Below are 18081 nucleotides of genomic sequence, written 5' to 3'. Positions count from 1 at the left end.
ACGCAGGGGTGGTGATTAACATTTTTTAGCAATAAAGTATTTTTAAAATACTTATTTTATTTTATTTTTGGCTGCACTGGGTCTTTGGTGCTGCACAGGCTTTCTCTACTTGCAACAAGCAGGGGCTACTCTCCGCTGCAGTGTGCAAGCTTCCCACTGCAGCACCTTCTCCTGCTGCAGAGCACAGATTCTAGACTTGAGGGCTTGAAGTGGTGGCAACCTGCTGGCTTGCTTGCCCCGTCGCACGTGGCGTATTCCCAGACCAGGGACCGAGCCAGGGACCGTCCCTTGCATTGCAAGCCATACTCTGAATCACTGGACCACCAGGGAAGCCCAGCAATAAAGTAATTTGTCTATTGTTTTTCAGACACACTGCTTTTGCACACTCAGCAGACTGCATCTTGGTGTAAACTTTAATTCCGCATGCACTGGGAAACCAAAAACTTGATGTGACTTGATTGTCTGCAACACTCACTGCCGTGGTCTGAACTAAAGCCGCAGTATCTCTGAAGTGTGTCCTCCTCCACACGCACGACATGAAGGCAGACAGAGCCAGGGAAACGAGCTGAGCTGTGTCAAGTGCGCCCACCATCACCACACGCACGTGCCCACCCTGCACTGCAGCACCACTGGGGCTCCACTCGGGCCTCAAGACAACCGTGGGGGGGCACGCGGCATGGCTGCGACCCGGGTGGAAGGTCAGAGTGACGGGGGGCTCAGGGCTCGTCTGGCCCTGCTGCTGAATGCTCTGCTCGGGTGGCACTGACACACAGGATGGATGGAGCCCCAGGCGCACACGGAACCAGAGAGAGGACAGCACCAGGGCCGGTGAGCAGAGGTGCCCCGGGGTGCCGTGCACACCTGCTCTGACCTGATCGTGACGCCAGGTGAGCAGAGGCGCCCCGGGCGGCCGCGCCACGCCTGGCTCTGACCCCACATCCCCACTGACCGCATCCCTCCATTCCCCGGGCCCCGACCTTCCCAGAAGTGCACCGGGTGTGCGCACATGGGGTGGCCTGACACACATCAACACACAACGAGCACCAGGCCTGCCGGTATGTGGGGGGCGCGGACGCCCGGGCTGGGAAGGCGACCCACCTCTCTGGCAGAGAGGGTCCAGGAACTCCTGCAGGCCGCTGGGGACATTCCTGACGACGTCACAGGAGTAGCCGTCCTCAGGCAGGAGGAAAGGCAGCTGCAGGTCAGGGTCCTCCTCCAGCCGCACCTCCCGCCCGTCGCTGCGTGCCAGCTCGTCTGCTGTGTTCTCGGCCACGGCCACCACGTTCGCGATCAGGTCCTGCTCAGAAAACAGACGCGGGCTTGGGAGACGCTCGGCGCGGCTGACCAGTGATGACCAGACGTGCTTGGTCACGTGGGGTGTGGCCACACACACACACATGCAGGGTGCCTCGCAGAGGGAAAGCCAGTTCATCCACAGCTCAGACCGGCCTGGGGAGCAACCGAGCACTAGCACGGCACACACTCTGTTTGTGCTAAAGACACTATTACTTTGTGAATAAACATCTGTAGTTCTAAATAGAAACTGTTTGATCACAAGAAAATAAGTCTTTTTCCTTTTCAAAAATAATTTTTTCCTTGCACATTTTTAAACGTCAAGTTGCTAATAACCTTATTTTTTTACTTAATGACAGGAAAAAGTTTACACAATGTTAAATATTAAAAAAATACATATTCCCAAGTTATGTAGAGGTTGTTGCCTTATGATGGGTTTACAGGTGATTTCTGCTTAAGAACTTCCAGTTACTAGATAATGTACATACAGGACAGTTCACAGGGTGAACACCCCCTCTTCACCCCAGGTAGGTGACAGAACCACACCCCATAGAAGCTGCCGTCCCTGCCCTGTCCTCTGTCTCAAAGTCATGGCCCCCAGGCTTCTCCCTGGGTCCTCCCGTGTCCCTAAGCCCAGAGTGTGGACCGCGGCTCTACCCTCCCACAGGGCTGTGGTCACAGCCCCCTCCCAACATGCAGCCGCGTCAGGACCCCTTTCAGGATTGTAACCCAGTCTGTCTGGGGACAGTTAGTGGGTTCCAGGTTTTGGCCCCCGCCTTCTGTTGGCATACACTCAGCACTGGAGGTGAAGCCATCCGTGGGATTGGGTCCCCTGCACACTGGACTCTCAGGACACCTGTGCCCAGCTGCTGTTACCGCGGGGCTGTGCTCGGGCAGTGTTTCATGAAGAGCCGGCTGCATCACGCACTGTTCTCTGTGCTCTCTGTTCCTCTGGAGAGATCTCTGGGTAACAGACTCTGCTCTGCGTGAGGATCTGACTTCCCCAGGCAGGCGCCTCAGCACCTCTGGGAGGCAGCCCTCGAGGGGGGCCCTGCCCTGCTGCTGGCTGCCGACGTGAGGGGCCCTGGGGTCTCGGGTCACAGTGCTGAGCCCCGAACTCAGGGTGAGGGCAACTTCCTCACTCCCTGCCCTGGCTTTCCAAGAACCTCGTTCCCTGCATTAAATCCCCGTCTACTTAAAACGCTTACGTGGTCTCTATGTCTCGCATGGCGCCCTAACTCCTACAGACGTCAACAGCAAAAGTGACCTTGTAAGATGACTACGTAAACTTTCTCATTCTTTTCTCCTTTTCCCTGCACAGACGCGATGCGTGGTGACCGGCGCCCCACCTACCGCAGGGACAAAAGGCTCATCGGGTGCACAGTGGTAATTCTGCAGTAAGGCTTGGAGCTGCAGTGAATTTAACTTGAAGCAGGTGCTGTTTATATTTGGAATGTCATCAGGTGCGTACTTATCCATCGTAAGCAAAGTGGTTGCCTATGAACAAGCAACAGGAAAACCATGATTTAAAAGTATTTCATAAATATTCCCCTTTATATAATATTTGTGAAACTGAAGTAACTTGCTAATTTGACTTTCAAATGCAGGGTGTTTTTAAGAAAACACATTTCCATTCACATTACTTATATGCGTCAAGTTGGACTCAAAGCACCATCTAGTTAAAGGTGTTAGATAACCTCGTGTGTGCTCCACAGATTCAGTCGTATCTGACTGTGACTCAATGGACTGTAGCCCGCCAGGCTCCTCAGTCCATGGAATTCCCCAGGCAAGAATACTGGAGGGGGTTGCCATTTCCTTCTCCAGGGGATCTTCTTTTATTAAAATTGTATGTATAAGAAGAACCAATAATTTATGTGCAAAAACCACTTAAAAAGCCTTAGAAACTTTAAACACTTATATAACCAGATTACCATTACTAAGGTCTGAATAAAACAACATTGTAATGACCTTTCTAATAACTAGCTGATTCAATCAAAGTAAAAGGGCAGAAATCTCTATACTGTGTCTCTTTAAGAGATTGAGGAAAAAATACAAAATTACACACTAAAAATAACAAAGCAGGTTCCAGGTACTCCTTTCCGTAACTGCAGAGCACCAGGGTGTAGTCTCCAGGCCCCGGGAAAGCCCAGAGCGGGTGAAGCCGCGAGGACCAGGCTCTCGTGTCCCGCGTCCCTTCTGCTGCTCCTGCCCTCTTCCTGGCGATGTGATGGGTTTCTGAGGGGGTGTGCACAGTTCTCTCCGTCGCCTGTGTTTCTACGGGAGGGTTCTGCCTCGGGTCGCCCTGCGAGTAGCCCTGACTTTCTGCCTCGGGTCGCCCTGCGAGTAGCCCTGACTTTCTGCCTCAGGGTCGCCCTGCGAGTAGCCCTGACTTTCTGCCTCGGGTTGCCCTGCGAGTAGCCCTGACTTTCTGCCTCGGGTCGCCCTGTGAGTAGCCCTGACTTTCTGCCTCGGGTCGCCTGCCTTGGGTTGCCCTGCGAGTAGCCCTGACTTTCTGCCTCGGGTCGCCCTGCGAGTAGCCCTGACTTTCTGCCTCGGGTCGCCCTGTGAGTAGCCCTGACTTTCTGCCTCGGGGTCGCCTGCGAGTAGCCCTGGCTTTCTGCGTCACGTTTCTGTTTCGGGTCGCCCTGCGAGTAGCCCTGACTTTCTGCATCACGTTTCTGACTCGGGTCGCCCTGCGTGTGGCCCTGACTTTCTGCGTCACGTTTCTGCTTCGGGTCGCCCTGCGAGTAGCCCTGACTTTCTGCATCACGTTTCTGCCTTGGGTCGCCCTGCGAGTAGCCCTGACTTTCTGCGTCACGTTTCTGCTTCGGGTCGCCCTGCGAGTAGCCCTGACTTTCTGCGTCACGTTTCTGCCTTGGGTCGCCCTGCGAGTAGCCCTGACTTTCTGCGTCACGTTTCTGCTTCGGGTCGCCCTGCGTGTGGCCCTGACTTTCTGCGTCACGTTTCTGCCTCGTGTCGCCCTGCGTGTGGCCCTGACTCTCCGCGTCACGGCCGAGGGCAGCGACGGGCAGCCATGTGCTAGGCGGAGGTGCACGGCAGGGGCTCGGGCACACACACCAACCTGTCCTGTTTCACGTTCTTTCCTCATTTAGGCTATTACGGAATACTGAGCAGCGTTCCCAGTGCTACACAGGAGGTCCTTATTGGTTATCCATTTTATTCCTCGTATTTTTAAAGTGCCAGCTACCAACCATTTTAAAATTAGAGTTTCTCAGGGTATGCAGCTTCATGACACACACCTCACTGTTCCAGGTGTTTACTCTGCTGATCGCCACCTGTTACGGGCTGTACTGTGTCCTCTGAAATTCACACTGTGAAACCCCAACACTCAGGGGGTAAACCTGGGGTAAACTTCGGACTGTGACCTCATCTTGAGAAAGGATGTTGACAGAAGGAATCAGGTTAACCCAAGTTAGTAGATCTGGGGTCCCTATGAAAGGCAGACGCTGGGGCAGAGATGAGGCCTGAGAGAGGCCTCCTGAAGACCGAGGCGCAGGCAGGATGCTGGAGACCAGCAGCCACAGCGGAAGGCTGAGGAGCTACAGACAGGCTCTCCCTCTGGGAACCAGTGTGCCCCGACCTCAGTCTCAGACTTCCGGACAATGCGCTTCTTTTGTTTAAGCTACCAGATTGCTGTACCTTGTGAGAGCAGCCCAGGCAGACAAGTACACCACTGTCTCATCCGAAGCGCACGTGAAGACCCCGGGGAGGTGCCGAGACGCCCCGGGGGAGTCAGAGATGCTGGGGCCACGCGGCCGGCCCCACTCACCTGCACGATCCGGCTCAGGTGGCAGTCAGCCGCCAGCTCCAGGCCCTGCTTCTCGGCCCAGGCCTCCACGTGCCCGAGCTGCTGGCGGAGGATGGCACCCCAGTAGTGGGAGCAGAGCCCCGACTCGGGGTCGGTCACCAGCCGGTTGAACAGCCACATGTTGATGAAGTGGAAGAGTTGGGAGAAGAGCTGGATGGTCAGCGCGGCATTGACCCGGCAGCGACGCAGCAGGGACATGGCGCCCGTGAGCGTGTGCAGCACGTCGTCTGTGAGGGGAGAGGGCTTGTGGTCAGTGCCCGCCCTGCTCTGCTCGACACCTGCCCATCCAGCCACATGCCAGTGTCCACCGCACCAACCGAGAGCCCCAGTGGGCCCCCAAAATGAGAGCTGTTCCTGTATGGAACACAGGGGGGTTCGCCATACCAGCAGGACGTCCCGCGGACTCTGATCACATCCACCCCTCAGACCGCGGACGCTGAGGTGAGCGCCCCTAAGACAGCTCCTTAGACCACGGACACTGAAATGACCACCCCTCAGACCGCAGGACGCTGAAACAAAGGCACCTCAGGCTGCGGGTGCTGAATCAATGGCACCTCAGACCGCGGATGCTGAAAACGAGCGCCCCTCAGACCGCGGATATTAAAATGAAGGTAAACACAGAGGCTGGAAGGAGGGGCTGAAGCAGAAAGAGAAAGGCCTAACCTATTTTTGGTCTCTGCAGACTGTCCTCTTCGGGGTCGTCCAGAAAAGCGGGCATGTAATTATTCAGCTCTGACTGAAGACAGTGAACCAGGTACCTGAAAAACATTGACAGTTTTAATAACCTCAGCATGACGCCCTGCTACTATCACACAGGTAAAACAATCTGTACCGTTTAGAAATATTTTCCATGTACGACATCTATGTAATAGTTTTCCTCTCAGGATTCATACCTAATTAAACTCAATTCATTAAACCAACACATTCTACGTGTAGCTATTTATGCTTCAGTTGTGCTCACATACTAGTAAGGTAATGCTCAAAATCCTTCCAGCAGGGTTCAGTAGTATCTGAACTGAGAACTTCCAGATGTACAAGCTGAGTTTAGAAAAAGGCAGCGGAACCAAAGATCAAATTGCCAACATCCATTTAGTCATAAAAAAGGGAATCCCACAAAAACATCTACTTCTGCTTTATTGACTATGAGAGAATCTTTGACTGTGTAAAACACAGTGAACTGTGGGAAATTATTAAAGTGATGGGAACACCAGACTACCTCACTCGTATGTGGGTCAAGAAGCAACAGTTAGAACTGGACATGGAAAAACAGACTGGTTCCAAATTGGGAAAGGAGTACATCGAGGCTGTATACTGTCACCCTGCCTATTTAACTTCTACACAGAGTGTATCACGTGAAATGCTGGACTGGATGAAGCACAAGCTGGAATCAAGACTGCCAGGAGGAATATCAATAACCTCAGATACGCAGATGACACCACCCTTACGGCAGAAAGTGAAGAGGAACTAAAGAGCCTCTTGATAAGACTGAAAGAGGAAAGTGAAAAAGCTGGCTTGAAAATCAACATTCAAAACCTAAGATATCTCAAGAGGGAGGGGACATATGTACACCTATGGTTAATTCATGCTGATGTATGGCAGAAATCAAATCATTATTTATAAAGCAATTATCCTTCAATTAAAAATAAAAAAAAAAAAAAAAGGCAAAAAACAAGTAAGATCATGGTATCCAGTCTTGGGCTTCAAAGTCACTGTGAAAGGTTACTGTAGCCATGAAATTTTTAAAGACACTTCCCCTTGGAAGCAAACCTATGACAAACCTAGATAGCATATTAAAAAGCAGAGACATTACTTTGCTGACAAACGTCCGTACAGGCAAAGCTAAGGTTTACCAGTTGTCATGTACAGATGTGAGAACTGGACCATAAAGAAGGCTGAGCACTGAAAAATTGATGCTTTTGAACTGTGGTGTTGGACAAGACTCTTGTGCGTCCCTTGGACAGCAAGGAGATCCAACCAGTCAATCTTAAAGGAAATTAGTCCTGAATATTCAGTGGAAGCGGAGAAGGCAACGGCACCCCACTCTACTCTTGCCTGGAAAATGCCATGGACAGAGGAGCCTGGTGGGCTGCAGTCCATGGGGTCGAGAAGAGTAGGACATGACTGACAGACTTCACTTTCACTTTTCACTTTCATGCACTGGAGAAGGAAATGGCAACCCACTCCAGTGTTCTTTCCTGGAGAATCCCAGGGACAGGGGAGCCTCGTGAGCTGCCATCTATGGGGTCACACAGAGTGGGACACGACTGAAGCGACTTAGCAGCAGCAGCATTCAGTGGAAGGACTGATGCTGAAGCTGAAACTCAAATGGCCACCTGATGCGAAGAGCCAATTCACTGGAAAAGGCCCTGATGCTGGGAAAGACTGAGGGCAGGAGGAGAAGGGGCGGCAGAGGACCAGATGGTTGGATGGCATCACTGACTCAATGGACATGAGGCGTGTGAGCAAGCTCCAGCAGACAGTGAAGGGTAGGGAGTCCTGGCATGCTGCAGTCTGTGGGGTGGCAAAGAGTCGGACATGCCTTAGCAACTGAACAACACCAACACTTCTTGATATCTATCTTCAGTTAGGGTGAATAAAAATCTTTCAAATGAGTTCTGAAGATTTAAAGAGAAAGCATGACTGAAGTCTTTACAGACATGGGTTCTTACTTAAAGGCCATCTGCACCAAGTGTGCCAGGACGTCCTGTGCATCCAGTGTGATCCGACTGAGGTCTCGGTCCTGCTTGATGAAGTTGAGCAGCTCGGACGCATTGGCCATCCAGAAGGCAAGGGCCCCTGCAATGTTCTTCTGTTTCTGCAGACAGAAGGCAACTCCGTAAGCAGCCACAGGACAGACAAACAGCACACACGAAAGGAATGCTCCTGAAAAGCTGCCGAAGATAGACCAGTACCTCCCCATTCTCGCCAGGGTACTGAGCACAGATACCAGATACTTGCAGAGGAATTTGGGTGCAGATGCAGCAATGGGCAGTGAGGCCCACTGCAACTTCTCAGGATTCAGGTACAGACACATGGCTCTAGTGAGCAACAATTTATGGCATTAGTGCGGAAAGGAGCCATCAGTCCTACAACACCGAATTGGAGACTGCACTTTATCTGGTAATCTGTGACGCACACACACATGTATCCATGGTTACCCACCGCCACCCTGATACTCGAAGTCACTGGCACGGACACCAAGCAACTTGGTATCAAGTACTGATCTATCGCGTCATCTCCCGACCACATGAGCAGGCCAGGCAACCTCAGATGAGATCCAAAGAATAGGAACCAAGGATAAACAACAAAGAGGAGAAACAGAACTTTTGTCATTTCATATCCACACTGAAGTGCATTAAGCAAAAGTTATGAAATGCTGATAAAGGTTGCACAGTCAAAAAAGGATTTTAGTACTGCATGTTCCAGCTGCTGAATGAGTGTTATGAGCCTCAGTCCAGTTGTTTTGTACTTTGACATGGAAGCAGCATGAGAAACTCAGCTAAGCCAACACAGCTAGGATCGGCTCCCAGCAGTATGTCCTACCTGATCAACCTGGTCTACTTCCTGGAGAAAAACAGACGAGGGGAAACCAAGCAGAACGAGAGAAAGAAACTCGTAAACAGTCATGATCGTTAAAAAAAATCAAAACACTAACATGAAGGCACGACACGAGGGCACGACATTCAGTTACGCTAGTCCACGTTACACACTCCTTGTGGCTGCGAGGAGCTCGGGAAATATAGGGCATAAAGGGGGGGCTTCCTCCTCTTAATGCTGGCACAAAAACGAAGGGAGTTCCTAGACTTCGTTTGTATAGAAGATGTTGCCGTGAACAAATGAATACACCGATTTCTTTGAAAGATGTACAAAGACTGGGCTTCCTAACATCTCTGAGCAACACTGTGTGTGTGAGGCGACCTAAAGGTACACGACTTCAGAGTCTATTCCCCTGGACCAGCGGATAAGGATGGAGACACAGGAAAGACCAACAAAATCAGTAAGAGTTGAAAACTCTAAAATGTATCAAAAACTTGTATTATTTCTATACTACAAAGGAGCAAGTTGCTTTTTGCAAGTAGGTTTCTTATGAATTTAAGATTTTTAATTATTCTAAAATTCCTCCTAAAAATTCAAGATTCTTTCAATCACACACTGAACCTAAATCTTAAGTATGAAAGCCTTAATAATGTGATTTCACTGCCAGTTCCAGTAAGAAAAGCCCATCAGAAGTGTCTGCTGATGGGAGTTTCATAATCTGAAATCCAAGCACGAGGGAGACAGAAGCCAGCTCTGAACAACAGCTGAAAAGGGAATCCACGTTTGTGTATAAAATAACAGGCGTGACTTGATAGTGCCCAAACAGAAGGAGCTTCCTTTTCATCTACTTCCTCCCTCGGGGGAAGACTCTTAAAACTCCTCAGAGTCACAGGCTAACCACTCACACAGGAGAAACCTTTTTTTGAAAATGTTAAAAAAGCCTTCTATGACAGTTCTGAGGGGATGAAAAGATTAGCTTGCCTCCAACTATCCTGACAGGAAAAAAGCAACCAAATCATCTAATGTGTTGCTTAAGATCACGTACCTCAAGTGTCACAGCTGAATAATGCTGACGAGTGGTTTAGGAAAACTTTTTTAGAAGTCTGTAAATTTACTTTTAAGGACTTTAAAGATTAAATCTTCAAGTTACCTCTAAGTATGAAAAACTGTTATGCCAATTTTATCAACTACAGGCAAACAGTAATAAAGGAAACGAACCATTCTACCGAGAGAATATGCTAATTTCCTGAAATTTGAAAACTGGTTTACGAAAGAAGTTGAACCTGATTTTCATCGTGAGTGAGAAATGTCATCACATCCACGATACCTACGCCCATGATGGGAAACCCAGAGGCTGACTAGCAGCAGCCTGGTGGGGCCATCATCAAAGAGCGAGTCCTTTTTTACAGCAACTAAAAGATTCTGCAGGTGGTCGTCAGGGACCCATGGGGCAGGTGATGCAGAGAACTGCTTGGTGGGCGAGGGGTCCTGTCAGGAGGGACAGGGACCCCGTGTGGGCGAGGGGTCCATCGGGAGGGACGGGGACCCCGTGGAGCCAAGCACAGGCACCCACACAGCACTGAGGGCCCTGAATGCGACCCAGCTACTCACTTTATAACGGTTCATTTTACGATACGTGAATTATTTTTTAATTCTCAATGCCCTCTCACACCTAGTGTGATTTTAAGGGCCTTTTTCACGGTCATTATGTGACCACACACAAACCTTCCCTTCCCTTAAATTTTGTAGGAAAGAAAACAAAAGAAAGGTTTACATTTCAACTTTGAAAGCTGTACAATTTTGCATCCTGCTTATGTAACTTTTGCTTTAGAAAAAAAATTATTCAGATAAAGTCAAGCATGTAAGCAAATCTGAAACGTTAAAAAAAAAACAACTGACTTAGTTGATTTAAAAGTTATCACCACAGTCATGGGCTGGTGCGGCCCTGCAAGTCAGCGCTTACCTGGATCACCCCTTCCATCATGCTCACCATCTTGTTGACGATGGCCATGACTTTGTGCGTGCGTTCCGCGGGGCTGACGTCGGGTCTGTACTGGCTGGACAATACATACCGACACGCCATGTATAACACGTAAGTAGGTGACAACTTAAAATGGACTGTAGAGCTATTAGTGTAATTTATAATGGCAGATAAAAATGAATCTTCAGCTGTGAAAAGATTTCAAAAAAGAAAAAAAAAAAACATGAAAACTCAGACGAAGAAAAATGGAATAAGAAATAATTCACTACCAGTAGAATCTGAAATTACTCACAACTTTCCCTGAATTCAATGCTTGCAGGCAGAATCAGGTCAGGCCCGGGAGCATCCTGAGTTCTGAAAAAGCAAAGTGGCCATCTCTTAAAACCAGGTCACATTAGCTAACAGCACCCCAACAAACAGTGCGGATTCTGCAACTATTTTTTAAAAGTCAATATTGCATACAAAGTCTCGGCTCATTTTCACGTGGAGACTCTTCCAATATGCGGGTGAGGGAACTGGGGGTCATCCCAGCCCAGCTGCTCACGGGTCAGATCCTGAGTATCTGCTTCTGTCAGGAGAACACACCCGACCACGAGTCAGTTCTTGATGAAGACGCCCTGCGCTGTAGAGACGGGGCTGCCGGGCGCCCACTACCACAACGGCTTGAGTAACAGTGAAAGACACCACTGGGAGAAAGAGAAAGTCTAAACCTCCCTGAGCTTGAAACTGAGCTCTCACACACGAGAGGGAAAAACGCTCTAACAGCCGGACACCACCTGCCTCTCCTGGTCAATCAGACGGGTGGTCCCTGCCAGCCCGGCCCGCGGCTGCGCTGTGTCAGCATCTGTCCAGGCGCACAGCGACGGCACCTCAGGGTGACCAAGACAGCTGACCAGAGGGCTACGGGCCGGCTCGGAGAACCGCAGCAGCTCCAGCAAGAGTCTCGTCCTGCCACGCTCGCCTTCTCCATGCACCAAAGGCGAGTAAGGGGAAGATACAACAGGAATCCATTCAAGCTGCTATGGATGTCAAAAGTGAAGACAAAAACCTTTTCACCAAATTATGTGCTTCCGAATTTATTACCCAGTCTCTAATTTATTAATTTGGATTTAACTCCATACTTTAGGTATAAAAATGCTCTTAGAATATAATTCAAAAGCTCAATTATTTTTACTATGTCTTTCTTACACTGCCATATTTGTAAACATCTAGAACTGCAGACAAAGCGCTTATTTTTCAATCTAATACCCACAACATGAACCTGGGTACAGTTTACCTATTTTTTTTAATGCTTTATCACTTCAGCAAATCTAATACAAATTAGGAACTTAATTCTCATTGAAAAATCTAAAAAATGTGTCAATGATACTTTAAAAGTTAATCCAATCATTCAAAAAGATTTCTTCCTTAACTAAAATTAGTATTTAATCATTCACTGCTTAAGCCTCTCAGATTTTATGACTAAACCAGTGAAGAAAACTGCAGATGTGAGAAACAAGAGATTGAAAATGGGAAGAACCATGTTTCCATCACTGTCTTCATAGCAACAAAGTAACATTTCAAATAAAAGTTTAATTAAAGTCTTGGCAAAACAAATGACCTTGCAAAAAATTTAATTAAGATATATGCTCATAGATAAAATAATTTCTGACATACAATTAATCATCACATGGTTATTTTGATGCATTATCGTACTACATTTACTTATTAACTGTGTATACTTATTAATTTTTCACATCCTGAAGACATTATGCCATCAATCTTCCCCTGCCCCATCTCAGTTATTTGCTTCTTCAAATATCTGTGGGCTAAGAACCACTATACATACATCTCGATCACCTTATAAGCAGACGGAGGTACGCCGCATAGTACTAACTCACCATCCTGAACATCTTCCTCTAGAACACACTACCAAAAACAAGCATGGACACAGAAAGCAGACTACTCATTATTACAGCTAAAAAAAAAATTACAATATAATTCATACTGTAATTATAAAAAATTCAAAAAAAAATACTGAATAACAACCAAAAGCAGACAATAAAAACGAGGTAAAAACATGAAGTTCCCATATGAGTCTACAGATTTAATTACTGGCTGCTGCTGCTGCTAAGTCACTTCAGTCGTGTCCAACTCTGTGCAACCCCATAGAAGGCAGCCCACCAGGCTCCCCGGTCCTGGGACTCTCCAGGCAAGAACACTGGAGTGGGTTGCCATTTCCTTCTCCAATGCATGAAAGTGAAAAGTGAAAGTGAAGTCACTCAGTCGTGTCCGACTCTTAGCAACTCCATGGACTGCAGCCTACCAGGCTCCTCCGTCCATGGGATTTTCCAGGCAAGAGTACTGGAGTGGGGTGCCATTGCCTTCTCCAATGCATGAAAGTGAAAAGTGAAAGTGAAGTCACTCAGTCGTGTCCGACTCTTAGCAACTCCATGGACTGCAGCCTACCAGGCTCCTCCGTCCATGGGATTTTCCAGGCAAGAGTACTGGAGTGGGGTGCCATTGCCTTCTCCGTTACTTACTGGGATGAATGTCATTAAAATCTTAGGAGGCACAGTGCCCTCTGCTGCACGACGTCAGAACTGCACCTGCAACCTGTCGTTCAACTGGTCCCTGAGCAGCCCTGGCTAACGCCCTGGTTACTGGAGCTGCACCGCGATGGTCCAAAGGGCTCCGTTAACAATCTGAGGTCCATGCTTATGGTGATGGTGAGAGTCACACGGTGCCCCCTACTTCCACCTCAGCACAGAACTGAACCATCTGCCCTCCCACACCGAAGTATGCTACTAGCCACAGGGAAACAGAACCCCGACTTATTAAGGTCCTGCACACTGAAAAATCCTAAGAAAAGGAAGTAAGAAAAGCTCCAAGCTCTCTGTTCAAAGGATCCAAGCAAGAACAAAACCCGAAGAAGAAACAACATCCCGTTTGTCAGTCCGTGGAGCAGGGAAAGGGCAGGTGGGCACTCTGTGACTCCTGAACACGCAGCTTCAATGCCACTTCTTCTAGATATGGGTAAAATGACTAGGCTCATCTAAATATAAAAATTACCAAATGATTAAAATCCTCTAAAAATTCCCTTTCTCCTGTTTTTACAGAGTAGCTAGCCTATTTAACATAGCAACATTTTAATTCAGACTATTTCACCTAGACATGGTCGAGGTATAAAGTGAGAGATACAATTGTTAATTGAGCATTTACTTTTTTAATTCGGTGACATGAAAAGCAAATACCCGTGAGGTTGTGCCCACATCCCGGAGGGCTCAGCTGGACCTCGAGAGCGGATCTCTGCCCCAGCCCCTCTGTGCCCCCCAGCCCCGGGCACGGGGCCCTGCCCCACCTGCTGTCCTGCCGGCGGTAGTCCAGCTGCTGCTCCACGCGGACCATCGGCTTCACCATCCCCCGCTCGGCGGTGCTGGAGGTGGACGGCGTCCTGTCGCTGTCCAGCCTGGCGGTGCTCTGAGCCGGGGAGACACAGGCGCTTAAACAGAGCACGCAGCCGTGTGTGTGACACCCGGTGTGGCAGGGGATGTGGGCGGCGGCCTGGGAGAGGGGCCACAGCCGCGCACCCGAGCACTCAGACCCACGTCCTGGGCAGAGAGCAAGAGCGCGGCTCTGAACCAGCTGCTCGGGCGTGGGCAGAGAGGGCCCCCGCGGCATCTGGACCCCATGCGCTTCTCAGGTCAGAAGGCAGCAGAGAGAGCACACGCGTGGTGTGAAGAGGCAGGTCTCTGTTTACTTGTGAGTTTTAAGAAAGGATGTGCAAGCTCACTATGACAGCGCAAAGCCCGATGAAGAACTAAGTGCAGAAACGGGCTCACTTCCTGCCCTTAACTGACACAAGGAATGGACGCCCACACAGCAACCCACGTGGGACACAGAAGCCCCTCCAAGCAGTGCCCACTGCCAGCAGCCTATGGCCGGTGGGGATGGCGACCGACGCTCAGAGAACCATCAGAACAGACCAATACAGTCAGGTGCAAAGTTCACGGCAGCAAAACTCTCTGCCAGACTTCTCAGTGCCCCTCCGTGTGGATACTGAGCGCAGGCGCGGAGCCCGCCAAGCAGGGAGTGACCTACACAGCGCGAAGCGCACCGCCCACTCCTCGTATCGCCCCAGACGAGGCTGCACAGCCTGCTCTGAAGACACTTTCCCGCATGTGGTGAACAGCATGTAGTACGATTTTTATGTTACAGAGCAGTGACAGGGAAGCGGAGAGACCGCATGTCCCAGCCACCAACCAACCCACCCCAGGAACCAGCGGCAAGACAGCAACTACAGAGAGAGAAACAGCTGCCGTCTCAGGCCCAGGTCGGGGGCGGGGGGCCTCTCCTTGGTGGCGGGCCGCTACCCAGAGCAAGCACAGTGCAGGAGAGGAGGGTCCCGGGCAAGTGCAGTACCCGCGGAGAGGAGGGGCGGCCAGGAGCTGGGACCAGGCTGAGGTCACAAGCGCAGCAGCCGTGACCTCTGGGGTGACCTGATCTGAGCGAGGAGTCTGGTCCTAGAGGACAAGCCTGGGACACACTGCTTGGAGAGAAAGCACGAGCTCCTGGCCTCTGCGGCTGCTCCCGCGGACCGCAAGAGACAGGGTGCCCGCACACAGGCCCCGCAAAGCCCGCACCACGCTTCCCTGCGCGTGTCAGCGGTTCTCCACTGCCGCCCTGCCACGTGGACACGGTCCTATCGGTGACGGACAAGCACCCACCTTGCTCGCTGGTAAGGCCATTCCACTGTGAACGTCTCCTCCTAAATCAAAAGTTGTCTCCTGAACAATTCTGTTGAGATAAAACAAAACAGCCACAGAATTAATAGCTCTCAAATGATCAGAGGCACTCTCTTAATAGTACAAATTGTTAAATAACCCAGTGTGCAAAGATCTTCAAGAAATCACTTTACTATCAGAATATGAATCTAACGAATAAAAAAAACTATACTGACTTTATGAGCTGTTTTTTCCAACATGTACTGAACGCTCTCAAGATCAGAGTTTTTAAAACTAGGAACACAAAATTGAAAAGAAGCATAAAGAAGAAAAGGAGCTCATCCATTGTGCGAGTTTCTTAATTTCCCAGTGTAGCATGGGCCCGTTTGCACTGCATGCTGGGCATGTGAACAATCACACAGTGACTCTGCCATGACTCGGACGGCAGAGCCCACAACGGCATGGAGCTCAGGGGTGCAGGTGACGAGCACGCGGCCATCGACACAGCGCCAGACCGATCACCCACACACATCATCAACACCAACTGTGGCATCCTGGGGTGCCCCACCACCAAGGCTCTGAAGACAGAGACCCCGAGTCTGCAGCTAAGAACACACACACATCATGCACCCTTTGAGGAACCAGAATAAGAACAGCAAATGAAGCCCAAGTGTAAATAAACGAAACAGGGACTAAAAAGACAACAGAAACGATCATAAGAGATGGTTCCTTTAAAAGATGAGCAAAACAAACCTCCAGCTAGACTGACCGAGAAAAAAAGAGAGAGGACTCAAGTCAACTGGAAATGAAAGAAAAGATACTACAGGCAACACACAGGGACACATCAGAACACACCACTACGAACAGCAACGCCCCAACTGGGCAACCCAGAAGAAAAGGGTAAATCTCCAGAAACAAAATCTTGCGAGACTAAAGCATGAAGAAACAGAAAATCTGAACAGATTAATCACTGGAAAGGAGAGTGAATCAGTAATCAAAGGCCTCCCAACAAACTAAAGTCCAGGACCAGATGGCTTCACTGATGAGTTCTACCAAACATTTAAAGAAGAGTTAACACAAATGCTCAAACGATTCCAAGACATAGAAGAGGGTGGGGGGACACTTTCAAACTCATTTTATGAGCCATCATCACCCTGATGCCAAAAACAAGACAGGGACACCACAAGAAAAGAGACTTTCAAGCCAACGTTCCCACTGAGCACAGACGCAAACATTTCAACAAAACATCAGCAGGCCCAATTCAACAAAATAGTGAGATGCTCATTCACCAAGATAATGGTGACCGATCCCAGCAAAGCCAGGTGGTTCAACACTCACAAGTCGATCCACGTGGTACACCACGTTAACAAAAAGGAAGGGTAAAAACCACATGATCATCTCAACACACACACAAGGTTCGACAAAACTCAACAGCCATGTATGGGACCCCCCTGGTGGCCCGGTGGTGAAGAGGCTGCCTTCCAATGCATGTGGTGTGTGGGTTCAGTTCTTGGTTGGGCAATGCTGCGGGGCAACTAAGCCGTGTCCCACAACTACAGAAGCCCCTGTGTGCTGCAACTAAGGAAACCCGTGTGCTGCAAGGAAGACAATAGAGCCAAAAAAAACGTTGTTTCTACACACTAGTAACAGTATCAGAGGGATTAGAAAAACAATTCCAATTTATAATTGCATCAAAAAGAATAGAACACCTAAATTTAACTAAGAAAGTAAAAAACAAATACACTGAAAACTTTAAGACATTCGTCACAGAAATGGAAGAAGACACAGATAAATGGAAAATACTAGATATTTTGTGTTCAGGGACTGGAAAAATTAATACAGCTAAAATGTCCATTCTACTCAATGTAAGACCAGAAACTATAAAACTGAGAGGAAAACACAGGCAGGACACTCTTTGACATAAATCACAGCAAGATCCTCTGTGACCCATGTCCTAGAGGAATGGAAATAAAAACAAAAATAAACAAGTGGGACCTAATTAAACTTAAAAGCTTTTACACAGCAAAGGAATCTATAAACACAGTGAAAAGATAACCCTCAGAATGGGAGAAAATAATAGCAAATGAAACAGCTGACTAAGGATTAATCTCCAAAATATACAAGCAGCTCATGCAGCTCTACACCAGGACAAAAAAAAAAACCCAATGAAAAAGTGGATGGATACACATTTCTCCAATGAAGACATGCAGATGGCTATTAAACACGTGAAAAGATGCTCAACCTCACTCTTTATTAGAGAAATGCAAACCAAAACCACAAAGAGGCGTCACCTCACTGACTGGAATGGCCGTCTTCAAAAACTCTGCAAACAACAAACGCTGGGGGCGGGGGAGGAAAGAGAACCCTTCTGCACTGTTGGTGGGAATGTAAACTGATGGAGATTCCTTAAAAAAAAAAACTAGGAATAAAACTAGCCCATGGCCCAACAATCCCACTACTGAGCATATATCCTGAGGAGATAAAAACTGAAAAGACACAGGTGCCTCGACGTTCATGGCTGGGACATGGAAACCACCTGGCTGACACGGACAGATGAACAGAGCGCTGTGGCGTACAGATGCAGTGGGGCGTCACTCAGCCACAAACGGGCTGCGTTCTGAGTCAGTGCTACTGCGGTAAATAAAGCTAGAGCCCACTGTACAGAGTGAAGTGGCAAGTCAAACAACAGTATATTAAAACACACACATAGAGAATCTAGAAAGATGGTGCTGATGAAC

The 18081-nt window shown here is 48.9% G+C and overlaps 1 protein-coding gene across 17 annotated transcripts in view; it reads right to left on the bottom strand.

Moving 5' to 3' along the window:
- Window positions 1-18081, bottom strand: part of AFDN (afadin, adherens junction formation factor) — a 113916-nt gene that overhangs the window by 33550 nt on the left and 62285 nt on the right. For 12 of the 17 annotated variants that reach the window (XM_070796538.1, XM_070796527.1, XM_070796524.1 and 9 more), the window contains 10 exons: window positions 15347-15416; window positions 13981-14099; window positions 10933-10994; window positions 10623-10828; window positions 8666-8686; window positions 7792-7937; window positions 5786-5880; window positions 5084-5349; window positions 2647-2790; window positions 1099-1297 (listed from right to left, as the gene is read on the bottom strand). In XM_070796538.1, coding sequence (XP_070652639.1) covers window positions 1099-1297; window positions 2647-2790; window positions 5084-5349; window positions 5786-5880; window positions 7792-7937; window positions 8666-8686; window positions 10623-10828; window positions 10933-10994; window positions 13981-14099; window positions 15347-15416 — 1328 coding nt within the window. The remainder of the gene's footprint in view (window positions 1-1098; window positions 1298-2646; window positions 2791-5083; window positions 5350-5785; window positions 5881-7791; window positions 7938-8665; window positions 8687-10622; window positions 10829-10932; window positions 10995-13980; window positions 14100-15346; window positions 15417-18081) is intronic. The other 5 variants (XM_070796541.1, XM_070796530.1, XM_070796528.1 and 2 more) reach the window with 1 other exon arrangement.

This window comes from Bos indicus, chromosome 9, assembly GCF_029378745.1.
Source record: "Bos indicus isolate NIAB-ARS_2022 breed Sahiwal x Tharparkar chromosome 9, NIAB-ARS_B.indTharparkar_mat_pri_1.0, whole genome shotgun sequence".
In the NCBI taxonomy this organism is placed as follows: Eukaryota; Metazoa; Chordata; class Mammalia; order Artiodactyla; family Bovidae; genus Bos; species Bos indicus.
The sequence above is the reverse complement of the archived record's forward strand: the minus strand, read 5'-3'. Positions and strand labels throughout refer to the sequence as shown.